This window comes from Cupressus sempervirens, chromosome 10 (genome assembly GCF_028749045.1).
Source record: "Cupressus sempervirens isolate cs-2001-9-10 chromosome 10, ASM2874904v1, whole genome shotgun sequence".
Taxonomy (NCBI): domain Eukaryota; kingdom Viridiplantae; phylum Streptophyta; class Pinopsida; order Cupressales; family Cupressaceae; genus Cupressus; species Cupressus sempervirens.
Window position 1 is genome coordinate 313144140 of NC_143127.1, and position 19701 is coordinate 313163840.

The 19701-nt window shown below is 36.6% G+C and overlaps 1 protein-coding gene across 3 annotated transcripts in view; it reads left to right on the forward strand.

The window, feature by feature from the left end:
* Positions 1 to 19701, forward strand: part of LOC149533878 (peptidase uncH-like) — a 306636-nt gene that overhangs the window by 90172 nt on the left and 196763 nt on the right. For all 3 annotated transcript variants that reach the window (XM_089807078.1, XM_089807076.1, XM_089807077.1), the window contains exon 7: positions 11891 to 11946. In XM_089807078.1, the coding sequence (XP_089663204.1) occupies positions 11891 to 11946 (56 nt within the window). The remainder of the gene's footprint in view (positions 1 to 11890; positions 11947 to 19701) is intronic.

Genomic DNA, 19701 nt, shown 5'->3' on the forward strand with positions numbered 1-19701 from the left:
CAGGATATATTTTTTCTGTCACATCACATTCACATTCCTCCTTTGCTTGCACCAAACTAGTCTCCAAAAACATGTTGCATCTGTAGCCTCTGCTAACACAATACTGTCTCCCTAGCCAATTTGACCTTGGTAGCCACCTGTGCCGCCTTCTCTGCTTCCAATTCTTGGGTACATTGAGCCAAGTGTCGCTCTACAGCCTCCAATTGGATGGTCAGCTCATCTCGAGCTCTTTATGCATTCACTAAGACAGCCTCATGTCTGACACCTACTCCGAGTGCCTCAAAGCGTAGCACCCCTCTCGAAAGGCTTGCTCCAGTGCTCTCTCCACTTCTCGCAGACAGACAATCCATGCTTGTAGCAGCTCCAGGCCTGATCAACTGGTCACACTTCCCAAGGCTGATAACTAAATTGATTGGGGGTCTAGGGGGCAATGCCCCTAGTGGGGTCCTAGGGCAGAGCCCCAGGCGCGCTCCCTATTGCGATACAGGGTGGGGTTGAGGGGCAGTGCCCCTATTGCCAAGACCAAATTAGCACCCTCAAACCCACTCAGAAGTCCATGGAACACACCATTTTTGTGATTTTCTTCCAATACCATACTCTTTTTGTCAACCGCTTATGATTTTTTCACTACCTATTTATAACTTTCCCATCGTTACCATACGTTATTCATTGTGAACTGTTTTGATTTGTTGTCGTTTATTTATTTTTTATTTTTAGAACCTCCTATCACCCTTCTTCTGTGTTCGTACGATGGTCATCCCTTGAATCAATTTATGTTGTACTACCGTTCAATAATGTTTTATAACTTCTTTGTGTTTACTGTACAGTGTACAACAACCTCCTTCCCTTCAAGTGATTCCGTACGGTGAACTTCTGTTGGTTGATGGTCGTATGGTGTCAATTTCTATCTGATAGCTGTGTGATGTATCATATACCTGCTTTGTAATCTGTATGGTGATCGTACTCCATATCCATACGTTGACCTCCTTGTCCGTATGAGATTCATTCCTCTCCTAATATTCGTACGGTGTACGGTATCCGTCTAGATTGTACAGTACTATAACCTCTCCTTTAGACCGACTTTTTCTTCTTGCTTGTCTGTACAGGTTGTATGACATCCCCGTATGGTATGCTCACGTTTGGTTCATGCTCACCGTACCAAGTTGTACGACGGTCTTTCCATGTTGGCTTGCCTTCACATCCGTATAGTATCAACTTGTCATGCTTCCCTTTGTCCATACGGTGATTTCTTCCGGCTTCCTCGGCACCCTGTTTTTATAAAGACTGTACAATGCCAAATGCTTCTTATATATCCGTATGGTATGCCTTTCCTTCCAGTGATGACCGTACAGTATATTCTTCTCTCCAGGTGATGGTCGTACGATATCATTTTCTTTCCATTTGTTGGCCATATGGTACCTTTTCCTTATCTTACTGACCGTAAGGTACTTTTCCTGACTTTATCTCATGTTTCTATTAGCATGTTATGATTTTTCGCTTTAGTATTTACTTGTTTGCTTTCCCTTCAACGGTCATACTATGAAATTTTTCTACTTATATATTATTTACACTTATTTTACATATATACATTATTTATTCTCTCAATTGTTTGTCGGCAGAGGGGCATTGTTTTTTTCATGATAGATTTTCAACTTTGATCCATTCATTGCATCAGGCACTTCTTGTCGTGCGTACATAATTTTGTTGCTCTATTATCGCCCACTTCGCTGATTTTATATGGCCCGACACACTTTATTTTAAATTTGTCTGCTCTGATCTCGTTGCGCCCATTGTACTTAAACACTAGTTGGCCTGGTTGAGATCTGTTCAACTTCAAGTGCTTGTCATGCTATGCCTTACGCTTGTTTTGTGTAACTTTTGTGGCCCAATGTGCTTGCAGTTGTCGCTCATCAAGTTTATTTAAATTATACAATCTTTCCCTTAGGCTTTCTATATCTCCTGGCTTGTTTTCGATCATGATTCTTAAACTTGGTACCATGAATTTCGTCGGCTGCCACTCCTTGTCGTCAATAACTGTATTTTTTTTAATTCTAGAACCTTCACTCCATACTGCTGAAGTTTTTATTAAGCCCTTCCTCTTTGTTACGATATGTTTTCCCTGCTGTCGGCACCTTTCTACTAAATCAATGGTGCAGTGTAAACTTTTCTTTCCACGCGGTCCGTTCACTGTGCACCATACGGTGGAATCTTCCTTTTGCTCGGTTTGTACGGTATGTTCTTCCTCTTGTATTGGCCATACGGTATGTTCTTTCCTTCAGCTTCAATTGTAACTACCTTTCTTTTTTTCGCTTCTCTGTATTCCTTCGAACATTCATTTTCCTCTCCTTTATTACTTTCATCGACCCTTAACATATTACAACTCGGAAAGAGCTTGTAGTCCTCCATCTACTAATGGAGTAGGTTGTTCACTGAGTCCAAGTCATCATCATTAGACCCTCCTTCCAGTCTCAATACTCCTTTATCAAGTTCCATCCTCTTCTTCCCCTTGTTGTCCCCTCCACCTTCGCCTTCGGAATTTGATGACGCTGCCTCCTTACCTATCATCTGTGTAAGTCGATTACAAATCTTCGGCCTCTGCGTTCCATGGACAAGATATTTTGTTTCCAATCATGTTTCACCTTCGCCTGTACTAGCCAGCCCTATCTAAGGATAGCATCATACCCTTTTCTTTTTAACGGAATGACTGCGAAATCCAATAAGAATAGTTGTGTCCCAATGGTTACAGGCTGCATCATTAGGGTCCCTAAGGGCTTGATTCAGTGTTGATCGACAGTAAGTAGTTGAAATGTAGGTGGCCACAATGTAGGTTGTCCCAACCTTTTCCATATATCCTTCGGTAGCACGTTTACTCTTGACCTTCCGTCTATGATTGTGTCCGTAAGTACGGTTCCTAGTATACCCTTCTCTACTACTGCAGGATGTCTTCCCGTAGTGAGTACCAGTAGCATTGGGTCTATTGGAGTCATTCTGTTGCCATCCTTTCCTGTTTCTTTCGTTGCTTTCAGGAGTGGTGTCATGTTCAAGATCGCCATTCGCAACCGAGGCATTGTAAGGTCATTCAGTTTCATAGGAACTTCCATTTGCATTACTTGTCTTATAATATTTTGTTCTGCTAGGTTCCTCTTCGAAGTGCCGACAGTGTCTTTCGTTTGTAATTTTTCGCCTTCCATTTGTTTTTCCAATTCCGTTTGTGCTTGCTGTAACCTCTTCTTTTCTTCCTTTGCATTTGGGTACATTGCCTTCTTTGCTTGTTCACGAGTAATGACAAGTGTCTCTGCATCACATGTTTTGATGCTTAACAAGTTCACCCCTTGCTTCGGGCATTTCGAATCCTCGTGGTCTCCCGGACCGCACCATCTACACAACTATGGTGTTTCCTTTGTGGTATAGTCTCTGGCAAAGTGCCCCCAGAGGTTGCACACACGACATTGTATCATCGACTGTCCACTCGAGTCATATTGTATCTGACTTCGGCCGCCATTATTGTTATTATTGTTATTGTTACCGCTTTGTTTGCGCCAGTTATTGTTACAGTATCCTCCTGAGGTTGCGTTGTTGTTCGTGTTCGTTCCTACTCCTAAGGTGGATACTTCCTGTGTCAATAACACTTGTTGGTGTCCCTTTGTCTTCATATTGAACGGGCATTCGTTTGTGGAATGTCCTGCAATTTGAAGATATCGCAAAATTGTTTTTTTGGGCAGGAGCCCTTTGTGTGGTCCTCCTTATAGTCTGTACACCACAATTCCCCTTTCACCGAGTCAGGATTCTTTTTAGATTTTTAAACTCCATCATCCGTAACATATCCTTTTGCAACGCTCGAACTTTCTTACTTGATTCTTCGTCGTTACTGCTATTTTCGAAAGATGAATCCTCTCAGTTTCTTCTTCTTGCTTGTTTTTTGCTCTCTCCAGATCCATCGCCCGATTATACGCATCATTGTACGATGCTGGAGGTACAATTTTCATCTTTTTCTTTAGTGCTGGTCGTAGCCCTTCAACAAACCATCTTTTCTTTAATCTGCTCGCTTTCTGGCTCTCCATTTTCCCCACCAACTCCTTTAGCCTTTTTGCATATACCTAGATTGTTTCGTTCTTCCCCTGTTTCACAGTGTATATTTTTGCTACTATTTCATTATCATCCCTCAGTAGTCAGAATTCTGCTATGAATTCTTTCTTAATGTTTGGCCATGTAGTTAATTTCTGAGGATCGACATCTGCAAACCAATCAATTGCTACACCTCGTAGGGTCGTCGGAAACTGTCGGATTTAGTCATCTTGGTCTGTTACGCCGTTCACCATCTAGATTGTTTCACATGTTTTACAATGTTTGATTGGATCAGTTGTCCTATCACCATTGAACTTCAACAATTTTTCCTTTCGTCCTGCCATTGTTACTTTCTTCTGATTTTGTGGTACTTGCTATGTACCCGTGTTGTTCTGAATACCTGTGTTGTTCTGAGTACTCGTGCTATTCTGAACAACCACACTGCTTCAGACAACTGCCCTACTTTGGACAACTGTGTTACGTGGTGAGAAAAGATCTTCCTCAAGAGAAGTTGTTCGATTCTCTACTTGTATCCGTTCGTCAAGTGTATCGGGAACGAAGAGTTGACTCCATGCTCATGCTCCTTCGGCACTTCGAGCCTTGCGAGTTACTTCCCTTCGGTTTGGATTCTCTACCCTTAGGGTATACAAGTTAAGGAACTCCTCCCTTGTCTCTTCCGCCAAATTCAATCGCTGTCGAGTTTCTTATAGCAATTTCTTAACACTTGTCGTTCTGCTAGGTGAATGCACTCCCTCCATCTATGCTCCTTCACCCCCTTGGTGTCCGTCAGTAAGCTGTTGAAGCTTCTATCTATGCTCTGCCTATTGTGCTAAAATTAATACTTTCTGTGCTGTGCGTATCTCATCCTTATCTTTTATCTTATTCATATCTTTATTATGCAGATTCGACATAAATCTTCACAACACTTCATTTGTTCCAGGTTTGACTAGCAATGATGCCAAATGTTTACTGTACAGGGTAAAAGGATACTTATCACATGTAGTATAGTAAGATATAACATAGAACAAATACTTTGTTCATATGCGCAATATGCACTCCAATGCTTACAATAATTATTCTCCTCCTCAAGAGTCCCTTTTGAACAATGTACATATACTTTCCTAAAGGGGTGACTTAATTGTCACACACTTTCGTGTAACACACTATTAAGGGATCCAAAAGGATTAACCTATAGTTTTACAAAGTTTGCCAAACATTTTTTTTTTAAAGAAAGAACAACATACACATCAATCATATAGTAGCGGAAGCAAAACATACCATCACACATAAGTAAACATAACAAATTACATTCCTTAAGGATCCCAAGATGTTGAGTAACATTTAAATTTAAATAATACCAAGTCTAATAAATACCACATCCACATGAAAGAATAATTATAAGTCCAAGTCCAAGTCCATTCAAATAATATACATTTGTGTTGAATGCCACTTGGCAATAAAATTTGGAATGCACAATCATCCACTGTACATGTCATAGGGTATGAAAGGCTGAAAGAATATACATTTATAAAATAGGTTACATCATCCTTTTCAGATCCATGAAACAAAGTACAATACAACAAGTAAAGATCATCCGCCATAAAGATATAAAAATCTATCATAATACGCAAAGATAGAATGAAAGGAAAAGTAGACAAGAAACTCCAACCATGGCATCAACAGATGGATCTCAATGGTAAGAGTAAAAAGCACTACCACCCGACTGCGTGGTAACCCAAAAAGGCCCACTCCCACCGCTCTAAAGAGATAGTCTCAAGTCCCGAATAGGATATCAATCCAAATATCAAAAGAAATCCCTAAGTCCAAGAAACCCTAAAAGTAATCTAACTCAAAGGTTCCAAGATAAATCGACATCTAGCCCCAGAGGCAAACACAGACACGTAGGAAATCTATACTGCTAGTGTGCAGGTGTCATCGCACGAACCAAGTCTAGGGTTACCCGGCTAGTCTTTTAATCCTCTGGCCCCCTAGTGACTCTATGTGGCACTAGTATTGTTTCATATTGACAAGGCAGACTAACGAGTCAACTCTAAACTTACTCGACTAGTCTTTTAATCCTCCATCCCCTTAGTGACTTTTTGTGGTACCAATATCTTATTAATTCATTTAAAACCCATTTTAATGAATTGTTATCACTTATTAAACTACTTACAATGGGTTACCCTGGCAGCCACATTGGGCCCCGGCCTCCATTGCAAGCCACTTCCCAACTTAACATACAGATTACCTACCCTAGGCTCATAAAAGTATAAATCAAAGAATCACAAATTTCACCTCAGCCCTATACAAGTGCCTGGAAAGCATCAAAAGATAATTCACAATAACACATCAGTTCTCTACGAGCAATTGGAAAGCATCCCCAAAAATACTGATTGAAGACTCAAAATGGTTAAGTTAAATATGTCATAACAATCACCTCAGCTTCACATAAGAACACTGAAAAGCAATAACGAACAATAAATTCAAACTCATTATAGAGCATACTAGACACATTACCATGGTTGAGTTAAAATGATCAAGATGAAAACATCATAATATCACAAACACTGAACTCCCAAGCCTCTGATAGACTTCCTATAATTGGTCAACGCTCTAGTCAACCCAAACCCAAAAACATAGACAACATACATATAACATGTAGTTCGTAGTTTAGTTTGATTGGAAATTACGTAGTTGAGTTAAACAGTAATGTTTCAATATCCAGTTTAATTAAAGTTTCCGAATACCTACGATTTACAAATTAACCCTTACCATTTACCCTATTCTTATATTTGAATAACATGCATAGTTACCCTAATTCGATTTTAAGTCCATAGTTCCAAATAATTTAAGGAGCAATTATTTATTTAAAATATTAAAATAATACTCATTGATTTTAAATAAAATAATTTATAATTTCATTAAAATCAGGTTTATTAATAATAATTAAATAAAATATAAGATTCCATTGAATGTCTTATCAATTATTAAATATTAATAATTAAAACACTATTAATTAAATTTATTTTAATAATTAAATTAATAATTAAAAATTTATTAATAAACATTATTAAATGATAATAATATTAATATAAAAAAAAAACTTATTAAAATATTTTTTTTTATTAAAACAAAATAGCTTATATTTATAAAGCCCACCGGCTTTTTTTAATAGCCGTGTGGCTTCTTAAATGAGTCGCCGACCTCCATTGCAGGGTTGTCGGCTGCAGTGGACCTGTGACCGCAGCAGCAGAAAATGCTGCTGCTGCTGCTGCTGCCGCAGTCCACACTGCGGTCAGCACAACTTTGAACATGACACAGAGGGAGGTAAGGTGGTGGGGGGGGTTGGGGTAAAACCCACTTCGACAATATTATTATTATTTTATTTATTATTTTATTAAATTTAAATTTAATAAAATTTATTCTTTAAACCAATCCCACCCTCATAACAATTTTGAATATATATATTTTTTATAGAATTCTTAGCAATTCTCTGATAGAGAAAATACGGAAAACTAATCAAATCTTCAATATAAAATTTCTGTTCTGTTCAAACCCTTCCTGTTTAATTTTCCATTTTAAATCTATTGAAAGAGAGTTTTAATGATACTTTATTCTCCACGTATTCAGAAGAATCAACATACATACCAACAATTCACAATATTGAAATACTCGTCACAAAGAATTTCAGATAAACATTTCACAGTCACAAAGAAGACAGGAATGATAAATGACGTAATTAATAGTGCAATTCAAAACACAAGAATTTACCTAGATTCTGATGCTAAAATTGCAACACCCAAAAAGATTTGTGAGAGAAATTTCTTCTCTCAAAACCTTCTCTTTTCCAAAAATTCCTTCTCCAAAATTCGCGTCCTTCTCAAAACTTCCGTCCTTCAAAAATGAACCTTCAAATGCAGATAAGGAGTTCTCTTCTAAATTTAGGGCACTAATTGTGCGATCACTCGAGAGGACTCCTTGCTCAGCAGTCTTTAACTCTCTATTATCTTTCTTTTATGTTTTCATGCACCTTTATTGCAATATAAAATATCTTAATTTAATTTCACTTAACTTCTCTTTTTAATTAATTTATTATGTTTTAATCTCATGCACACTTTATGAAATCTTAAACTCTTTAATAAATTAATACCTTTTCCATTCTTTAATTTATTTTCGAAGCATTAATTGATAAAATATTTATTAAGTAATAATAATATTTAGCATTTACTTACAAATGATCTCCTAAATATATTATTATTAAATTAAATAAATATTATTATGCTCTAAAATTAAACTTATAATTTTATCTTTAAATTTAATTATTTTTATTTAATTAATTTACCAATTAATTAAATATTAAAAATATCATAATAATTTTCCATTAAATTAAATTATTAATTTAATCTTTTAATTTGACTCAATTAACAGAAAAATCACCATAGAGTTATAGAACAAAATACAAAAACCCATCATAAAAAAACACATACAAGATCAAACTAAAGGGTTATAATCATGAATTTACGTCATATGACGCATTCAGATGGTAATCAACTTAGATACTTGTCCTAAATTTCTAGGACAAATGGGTTTAAATGTTAGGATTTGGACTTAAGAATTTATCTCCCCTCTCTTACTATTGAGATAATGCGATAGGGTACACTTATCTTGACAATTCAGCGAAGTTGATACCCGATACCTATAATCTGCATAAAATCCACGCATATACACACACACACACATATACTAAGCTAAACATGCAATGGCAGGAAGTGGTGCATCATGTAGATCCCAACTAGCTAGTGACTACAGCTCCCTTAACCACATCAGAAACGCCATACATAAACAAAACATACATGCACCATACACATGCAGTATGGGGTAAGTATCCATAAGAGAACACATATGATAATCCATCTAACTAATCATCATCAATAACTAAAATCACTGTAATAATCATCATGCATACATGAAGTATAGAGTACCAAGTAGTCTCATCATAAAATCAACTGAATATGAACAATATCTGATAATCTCAAAAATAATGCTACTAAAAATCAAGCATAAAATTGGCCTAAAAGAGTTCGGCAATGATAACAAAATGTAAAATAGGGACAGGCACTACATTTTGGATACACTTCTACCAATCGGCTACGATATAGAATTTACCGACAACACATATGATCTTTGGCCTGGGGGGGGTACCTAGGGGTGGCGAAATGAGGAAAGGAAAAAAGGCAGCCTCTTAGATAGCTATGGACAAATCAAAGAATGTGGTAGTGATGTACTCCAAAATGGAAAAGAGGGGGTGTGGGGGGAAAGTTGTCTGAGAGGGTGGACAAAGTTGTTAGGATCACCTTCGTCAAAGCAAATCAAAGTGTGAGGAGGGATGACTGAAGAAGGGGCAAGGAGGGATGGTTGGAGGAGAGGGGGTGCAAGGGATGGAGAGGCAAAGCAAAGCATAGTTTATAAGAGGGAGGGGGTGATGTAGAAGCGGCTAATGGAAGGGATGAATGACTACATGGAGAGAGCATAATCCACCATGCTAGCATCACCCGCATGTGAAGAAGTGAGATCCTGATAAGTAGGATAACTCATTAAGAACCACCAAATCCTACGACTCATTGAGTTCTAGACTATGTATTCCATATTAGGTCAAGGGACCACCCTCATCCTTGGACAACCTGTGGAGCCCCATAGAGGCCGGATTCAAATACTCAATGCACAAAGTCTACAACATGACTATGAAGGGGAGTCTATAGAATTTGTGTCTTGGCATTGAAGTACTTTAAGAAGAGGATACACCTAATCGTATAGAGTTGGTTGATGCAATCATATGTCGGGGTCACTATAGATAGCATAGGAGGAAGCCAAAGGAAAATAGAAAACCCTTGAAAATATGTCTTTGGCACATGGTGTAGTGCGACATAGTCAAACCCACATGAATCTAGCATAGGTGTCTAATAAGACAACTAAAACCAAACTACAAACCCTGTCACGAGCAAGGTGGCCAACCCCACCAAACCTACAAACCTCACTCGAAGTCCTAGTATCACTCTTGAAAGATGACATCCAATAAAAACTTGTAATTATAGGAAGATGATGTATGAGGCTCTTATGTGTCTTAGTGAGGAAGAGCATATTAGAGGAGTCTTAAGCATCCTAAGAAGGCCAAGTGAGGACCAAACTGAACCATTGCAACTCTAGTTATTGATTCGCAAAGTGTGTTTTTTCCAAACACCCCTTGCTCTTGACACTTAAAGAGTTTCATTCAATGGCAACAACTACAAGTCTAGCCTCTCATTCTGGAGGAAATTTGTCCCTAATAATTGCCTTTAGATTCCTAATCACAACCCACTTGTCATCTTGCCGTGCAACAACCACAAGAACTTTGGCTTGCTTAAGTTCAGTGTCCTAGGATTTAGGAAAATTCTCGTCAAAAAGAAAATCTTAGATGGCAGAGGGAAGAGTATCCTATGTGCTTTGAGCCTATGTAGCTTGTCCGAGGAACTGAGAAATCACAAAATTAGGATGAAGTTGTATTCGATCCGAGCCTTATCAAGATTGATATCTGGAGGATCAAGCTAATTATAGATGAATGGATATGCAACATCCAATCAATTGATAAAAATGGGTTGGAGGACACGAATCTTCAGGTTAAGCTCCCATGTTTTCCTTACATGTTCCTCCATCAATTTAGAGTGGACCAATTCTTCAACACTAGTGAGAGGAGAGAAGCACCATTGCAACAAACTGACACATGATTTCAGTTGCCTCTTTATCTCGGATTAGAGGTAGTCTTGCTTGTTATCTAGCTCAGACTATTTAGTTTGCAGTTCGAGAATGATAAGGTTTTTAGTTGCATGTTCCATGGAGGGATGACAAAGCTCGTTGTTGTCTATTGTAATAGACAAGAGTTTGTTGGAAATATCCTCGATTGAGAACTTTGACAATTTGTTCTTGACCTCCAACTTACAGACCCATTCAAGCAATTCTCTCAATGTAGTCTTTAATAATTTCCTTTGATAGATTTGCAAAGGCGTAAGAGATAGGGGAGGTGGGTCCAGCTTTGACAGATCCATGATTGGCTAATAGACAATGTAGCAGAGAAAATTTTCCAAGAGTAAAGAGCAAACAACAGAGAGTTAGAAGCAAGTCACAACGATTAGACCACATAGGGGCATAACAACCGCACATAGTAGGAGGCACACAGAGGTGGAAAACTACAAGGCACTTGGTGGTGGTGGAAAGCAAGGCACATCACATTGGTTTGAAAATGGGGAGAATGCCGAGCAAATGAAGGAGGGGCGTAGGTGGGGGGCATATGGCCGTGCAAGGAGAGATGGCTGCATGGGGAGAGATGGTATGTCAATGTATGATAAATCCTTGTTGGCATCCTGCAATCATGTTTGGCAATGAAATATAATCTATATAATAGATCTTCCTTATCAGAGACATTAAAAATTTAAAAGCATAGATTTTCCTACTAGGTTGAGGAACATAAAAAATAATTTAATATAATGATTGACATTGATTCCTCACATACAAATCTTAGTTGTAAGTTAATGTAATTAATCATTCCAGTATCATTTAAATGAAGAATGGCTGTTTTCCAATTTCTTGTAGTCTTTGGTCTTGAATTCACTCATCGTTATGTCTAAACATAGGCGATCAAAAATAGTTTTCTCTTTTGATTGGTTGGAAGACTTGGAAAGGGGTCAACAATTATGAATAACTCTTATTTCCTTCAAGCCGTTTATTTTTTTAAAGAATTGGTTATTGAACTATTTAGCATCTTTATATTTAATATGTCCTTTACATATTGCAGGAGAACTTTTCTTTGTTACGGATAGGAAGAATGGGTTCTGGAATTTGTACAAATGGGTAACTTATTGATTTTGTTTCTATTGTAAATTTATGTTCTTTTTGTCAAATTTGAGGATCTTTGTTTGTTAGATGTTCTTTATAATTGCTCTGTATTTCAAATGAGACAATGTTGTTCATATAAGATAATAAAATCCAGTTTTAACGTACGATGTTTATAAATTCTTCTTCACTTATTTAGCATCTCTTGAAATCTTTCCCAAATTGAAAGATATGATAACATTTTGTTTAGAAGAAGACTCGAAGAAGGTTTTGTGCTCTTGCCTCATGGGAAAGCTTCTTTTCACAAGAATTCACATTCTGCCTCTCTTTTAACTTCAATTATTGGGTCATTGGGTGTCTTGACCAAAAGAACCCTGTAATTTCTCAAGTTTTCTTGTTACAGTGATTGTTTTTATATTCATTTGGCACTTATTTTCTTAGAGACCTTAACATTGTAATGACAAATTTTGAACCTTTAATATTGTGTCACTCTCATATCAATTTCTACATGAGTAGCTTTTCATTTGAGACTTGCCAAGTGTGATTATTTTTCATCTAAAGGAGGGGATAGATTTTGTAAACACACTTGAAGTTGGTAGGGGTGGGTATGATGTTTTCATTGTCTTTATCCATGCCATACTTGTATAAACATTATGACATAGCTATGAATCAAAATAAACATTTGACAGTTGGAAATACCATGGTCCATTGGCAATAGTTGATATACTTATTCACGAGTGACCCTCTCTTAATAGTTTTGAGATAGCATTGACATTTTCTGTATATATCTCATTCAAGATGTGAGTTAGCTTATTTTATTCTTATCCAAGGCCTTGTGATTATATGCATGCATATCTTCTTGTTGTTTTTGACATTATCAACATGAATCTCCCTGAAAAGAAAGAATTGTCGACTTAAGCCAACTACCTTAACTATGGAAGCAGTTTGATGAGGTCTATAGCCAATGCTTTCTGTATATTAATCATATCTGCCAAAACATAATAGCACAGGATTACTGAAATGCCCTTCTGTTGCAAGTCATTTTTGGTGGTCACTTCTAATGACAACACATATCACATTCCTCATCTTGATATGTATTTGCCAAGGTTACCAGGAGACAGGGAGACTTGGAGGTCTCCGGTTCTGTTACTGGTACTGATATGGCTATTTTTGAAAAATAGGAGACGGGGGGTACTTGGAGATGACAATTTTTGTGTAATAATTTAAAGAGTCTATCACTTAATACACAACTGTAAAACTGTAAAACTAAAAGACTAAAGTAAATACTAATAGTAATGTCACATTAATATAGAGTCAAATAGTTCAATAGTCACATCACATATCTCGTAGTCATATCTAATTTCTGAATATAGCATATGGTCATCATCATATCAGATTAATAATTGCTGAGATTATGATTACATATTCAAATTTTAAATTACAAAATATATAATTTGATGCTAAATTGCAGATATGCAAACAAAAACTTAGGACTGTAAAAAAAATCAGAAATCTATCTAGTATCTAGTATGATAATGATACTATCATCTACTCCACAAGGTTGTGATCCACAAATCTCAAGTTTCAACAAGTTCCAACAAATTCCCACAAGTATCTGTCATCATTGGTAGGGTTGGGAATAAAATTAATAATAATTATTAATTAAGAATGATATTTCTAAAATAAAATATTTCTAAAGTCCTTTAATTTATTAAGAAATAATATTTTAATGATCGTTGGTTGGGTTGGATTTTGGAATTATTGAATAAAAATAAAAAATGCTTGTAATGTTTTTTAAGTTATTAAATAAAATATTAAAATGACTTAAATGATTAAATCATTTAAACTGCCATAGGTTTCACATTAAAAAACATTACAATGAGGGGCAAAGTACATAAAATAATTTAATATTGTTATTTATATTTTAAATTATTTTTTTAATTACGAGACTCCGGGGAGTACCTAAAACATTTTGCCCTCCCGTTTTAATGAGAAACTCAATGATTAGTTTAAATGTGTCTGTCTTGTTGGAGAAATGAGCTGCACCCAAACTGACTTATGAGCCTACCAAAAATTGAAATTCAAAAACATAAATGGTAGCTTAATAGTAAAGCACCCTTGCATGTATAGGGAGGTCTTAGGTTTGAGTGTTAGCTGGTCCAATGAAAATAACATGATATTAGAGCCAATTGAGGATCCTTATGAACCAGCATGTGGCTCATGGGTGGTGTTGATACCTACCAAGAAGCTCCTAACATGTACGAGCTGGTAGCTTAGTGGTAAAGCACCTTTGCGTGCAAATGGGAAGTAATGTCACCAATTTAATGGAGACTGAATTAATAAAATTAATTAATTAGGTGTTCCCAAAATTTAAATTATATTATAAACAATTTCTTCGATTACTTAATTTAGTTATAAAATAAAAAAAGGGCCAAACTAATAAAATAATAAATAAAGGTATGTTGGCCCACTGTAACTTTCTAGAAACTTCTTGGAGGCTTTTATAAGGTGTTGGCATGGTCGTAGATAATCGTTGTAGAGTTATCTAAATCTTTTCTTGCGTATTTGCAATTCCAATTGGAATTGAGTCTTTTGTGGAGTTAAAGAGGGGGAAGACTCTCCCTAGTCTATATATGTAGTTTCGGTGGTTAGCAGCCACCCTAGTTTGTCGTTGGAGATATTGCTTCAGATATTTTACTTGTGCATAATTGCTCAACTTTGTGAAGTCTTCACTTGAAGACAAATTGATGTAATCTAAGATATATATAATCTGAAAATATGAATTCTCTATTCTTTGCAATTCATTCTTGTTGGTGGTGATTGTCTTGCGTTAGAATTTATTCATCAATTATACATTTGGCATCTACAAACCATATAGTTGACTCGTATCAATTGAGAGTGCCGAAGGGGTAGCAAAGTGAATTAAAGGGGTATTGAAGGGGAACCCACCATTACGATACATTACATGGGATGTCCAAGGTTTGAGTCTTAGCTAGTTCATGAAAAATAAGGTATTCGAGGATCCAGGACAATGAGTTGTGACCCTGTAGGGGAAAGCTTGGACCTTTCATGGATGGTATTGGTGCGCAAGGCGACACCTAGATCTGAATTGAGGATTGAGAGAGTTGGTGGAAACAAGAAGACCTTTTTGTTTAGATTAAATCCTTGTGATGCCTTTAAGGATTATAGATGGAACAAAATGGCTTAGTTTATTCTTGAGCTTTGTAGTGATGTTGAACTTTCGCATATATTGTATGGCTAGTATAAAGTTGTGTTCTATCTACGAGAGGACGTCCTACATGGAATAAGTAGATTGGCTATGTTGTGACCTTAAAGTTATTTTTGCCTTTTAGAAAATCCGAATTTAATTTTTTGCATAATCAACTCTTTTGGTCTTCAATGACACTCTCTTTCCTTATCTCTCAAGAAGGGGTAGTTTTTGATATATCATGGCTCATGAAGGAAGATGAGCAGCCTATAAAGAAGTTAAGTTCTACAATATTTGAGGACAGTGACTACAAATATACCTTATATGTTGAACAAATGAAGAAATACTATAGAAAAGTGCACCTAAAAAGATACGTCAGAGAGCATGTAGTTTTTACTAGCATCAAAGGAGAGTTTTAAGTCTATCAAGTGTATAATTACCGGAGTTTCTCTAAGTTTTTAGGGTGGCAGGATGGGATTTGGGAATGACAATTTTTTCTTGTTTTGGGGGAAGGCAAGGGAATGCTAATGATATACATGTATAGTATTTGAAATTTATAAAAACTAACTTTAATTTGCACTAATGCACAAAATTAAATATAGACTTGAAAATGAATTTGATATTCAATGTCAATTGCTGAATTATTATGGTTAATGAAAAATCAATATGGTATCACCCAAAATTATGATTGACTCAACAAACCAAAATTTTATAAATGAAATTCAATTACTTGGGATTTATTTGGGGAACAATTTTAGGAAAAAATGGCAAACCCTGGAGCTTTGCAGATCAGCATGATGCCGCAAAACAGATTGCAAAAAGCTATGATTTTTAAGGGGAAAAATCGGAAAAACTAGACATGATTTTTTGAGGTGAAAATGCTGCATTTTTCATTTAGGTTTAATGACTATTTTGTTTATGGTGGCACCTTCATCTAATGTTGACATGTGTATGCTGAAAAATTGTGTTTGCTGGCACTATATCTTGTTTCCTGAATGACTGCCATGTGTTACAATTACTTCTTCCTTAAGATGTTGTACGATCATCAGTGTTTGGCCAATAAATTTGATGGACCTTGTTATGACTAAACCAATCTCTGTTTTTTTTGTTTGGTATGTGCCATTTGTAATAGGCCTTGGCATGTCTTCTGTAGATCTTTTACTGGATAGAAAACTTGAAGTCATGATGTTGACACCTTCAGTTACACTTAACTTGTTGTTTGGCGAGATTCCTCTTCTAACATTGTCTTTCTTAGAGGCGTTACTTCTCTATATTCTGGGTGGTTGCAGAGAATTTGTTCTCCATCATCTTTGTGAATAGTTTAAAACGCTACTCATAATGTGTTCATTAGTTTTGACATCATGTTGTTCTGGATTTTTGGTGGCTCGTGTATATGCAGACATGTTTCATTATTTTGAAATCAGTTTGTTTTTTATTACAACACAGGGCTATTGTGTTGTTTGATCCTTGAGCATTTCTATTTTGATCACTAGCTTGGACTTACACCGTGTGATGTGTAACGACAACAAAGTTTTTTTTTTGTATTCTTGGGAATAATGTCCCAAGAGGTATAACAACTCTAACAAGTCAGAGGTAAGGTATTGCAAACAACTTACCTTTCTTAGGTTGCGGATGACATATAGGTGTTGAGTGGTAAGTTTCCCTTGAACGATAAATCAAATCGGGATAGGCATTTCAGGTGGATGGGCGGTAATTTTTTGTATCTTGTGGGTGTGATAAGTATTGTGGTAATGGTTCTCCTTTTGGAGTATTATGAGCAAATACACTTTTTTTAAAAAAGTTGGTAAATTCGACAGTGTGGTGTTTGTTTTTCTTTAAAAAAATAGAGAAGTGATCGTAGCTGGAATACAAAGGGTCTTGAGGATGGAAGTGTGCAATGAAAAAAGGGAATATGAATGTTTTTGTGGAGACATTATCAGAGATTTGGTGGTGATTCGACTGGGGTGAGCTGAAAATTTTTGTGGCTATCAAGTGCTTGAATGCATGCCGAGCAGGTATAACTCATGTTTTTGGGACTAGTGCAGAGAGTTTCTAGGGTTGCATTTTGTTGTATTTTTTGAGCTTCAAGCAACACTACAACATGTTGATCAGTGTCCTCTTAGCTATTTGTGAAATTGAAAATAGGAGGGAAGCTATGCTCCACGGAGTTTTTGGGATGGGGACGTGTTTCCGTTATGGGTACGAGTGGAAGCCAAAATTTAGGGGACATGACCTTAGGGGACGGTTAAGAAATGTAGGGGATTTTAAATTTTTATATATATAGAGTATTGGAGACAATTCAAATATGCATATCATAACATTGAGCATAGTATATGATATAATACATGAAAATTGAAAACTATCAATATTCAAATCAAAATGACAATATGATAGATGATATATTTGAATATCACATACAATTAGCAAAAATGCCCAAAGGCTCCAAGTATCAATGTATCATCATCATGCATGAAATCAAAATGACATAATGAAAGTAAATACTAGAAGTGTAAATGAGATGTCTAACTCTGTAATAGTCAAAAGCAATAATGTATCCGAGTATCTGCATAGCGGAAAGCCAAATATATGGCTGTCCTCTACGAATCTAAATCTATATCTAAACCAAGATCAGCTCCAGTGTCTTTCCTCGAATCACTGGCACGGGTAGGCAGAGGGTCCTCATCCAATGGAACACCAAGCAGCCCTGGAGGTGTGTCATCCTCATCAATTTGTAATGCATCCTCGGGATTAACATCCCAACATAGTGTTGCAGTTTGTCGATACTCAAGGCTCTACCGCTCCTGTAGTCGCAATGCACTGTGAACAGCCACAAGCTTCTCCAAGCATCTAGAGGTAAGGTTGTTCCTCTTGATTGATTGGATGACGCTCCATGTAGACCAATTCCTCTCTGAAGCAAAGGAACTTGCAACTTGTGAGAGAAGACGGATGGCAAGACCTTCCAGCTTAGGTGCATCTCTACCATGCCATGTCCACCATCCAATCAGGTCCCTTTGAGCTAATGTAGCTCTATTAGTCCTTGCCTTTGATCTACCAAATGTTGGATCACGAAGATTGGCAAAGTCAAGCTTTTGCCCCCGAATTTTTGCAACATCCTTTGCACTATACATTTTTGAAAGGGCCTTGAAGAAGCCCTCCTTCACCTACATTGAACAAACAAAAATTTAGAAGTTAGAATTTAAAAACTTTAGGATTTACAAATAAAGTAAGTCAAATTTTAAAAACATATTAAAAAATCAGAAATCTTAAACATAAATTAAACTCGCATCCTTGGTGCATACCATTTCGGATTGATTGCATAGGTTGCCATATGAAGTGGTGTGTTCATAATGTTCCACTTTTCATCACAAGGGGCTTAAGATGCTCCTCATAGAACTCTAAACTAGGTTCTTTGTCTTTAATAGCTTGCTTGATCTACCCAACCATGCTATCAAAGGTCTCATAAATCTCTCCAAGTCTAGGAGAGTCAGTATCAACATATCTAATGACCTGTACAATAGGGTTAATTAAGGAGCAAATGTATCTACAAATGAAAGAAAATTACAAGTGAGGAACATCATAATTTTAAAAAAATCAGTAAGTGCTTAAATCAGAAATATTTTTATTAAATCAGCAATAACAATTATGATGTCAGTTATTTAAGTTTCTTACCTCATTGTGGTCCACTAGTTCTCATCCAGGATTCATTGTTTCACAAGTCTTCCATCCGGGATGCTTGATTCATGCCATCTATTCCACTCTATATTGACCACCATGGATTGTAAGGCCTCTTGGACCTCAACCATCCTATCCAACAAAATGAAGTAGCTAGCATATCTAGTGTCCACGGGCTTGAGGAATTCTTTTTTGGAAAATGTGCTAAATCATGCAAGAGATGTGTGGTGATTGCAAATAAATATTTTCACATCTCTAGCCTCGGACACCATAGCCTTTATCCAATCAATTTTTCCGAAGTCCTTCAAGGTGTTATTCAATACATGTACACAACACGGGGTCCAAAAAATGTATCTATAGATGCTCTCTACTATCAGTCTAGCTGATTTACACACTCGGGCTGAATCAGTGACTACTTGCACAACATTTGAAGTCCCTACCTCTTCTATAGCATCCTTCAAAATTTGAAATTGGAAGGATGCATCCTTCCATTTTCCCGAAAAATCAATGGCTCTAAGAAAATAGGCCCCTGCTGTAATAGTGACAATAAGATTGATAAGTGGCCGATGTTTGATATTGGTCCACCCTTTCATGATAATAGAGCATTCATCACTCATCCATGTTTGTCTCATATCCTCTATCAAAATGTTTACTTTTGAGTACTCTTTATCAAGGATAGTGGTGCATAATTTAGTATCTCTTGGTGGTACAAATGAGTGACCAACAACATATATGTCTTTGCACATTTGTTTATAGAATGAGGAACGAGAAACATGGAATGGTATGCCATGAGCAAAAAGAAATCTGCCAATGGACTCTTTAGCTCTCTCTTTTGCTTGTATGTTAAATAAATCAGCCACATTGGTATCTCTCTTGACCTTTCCCTTCCCTTT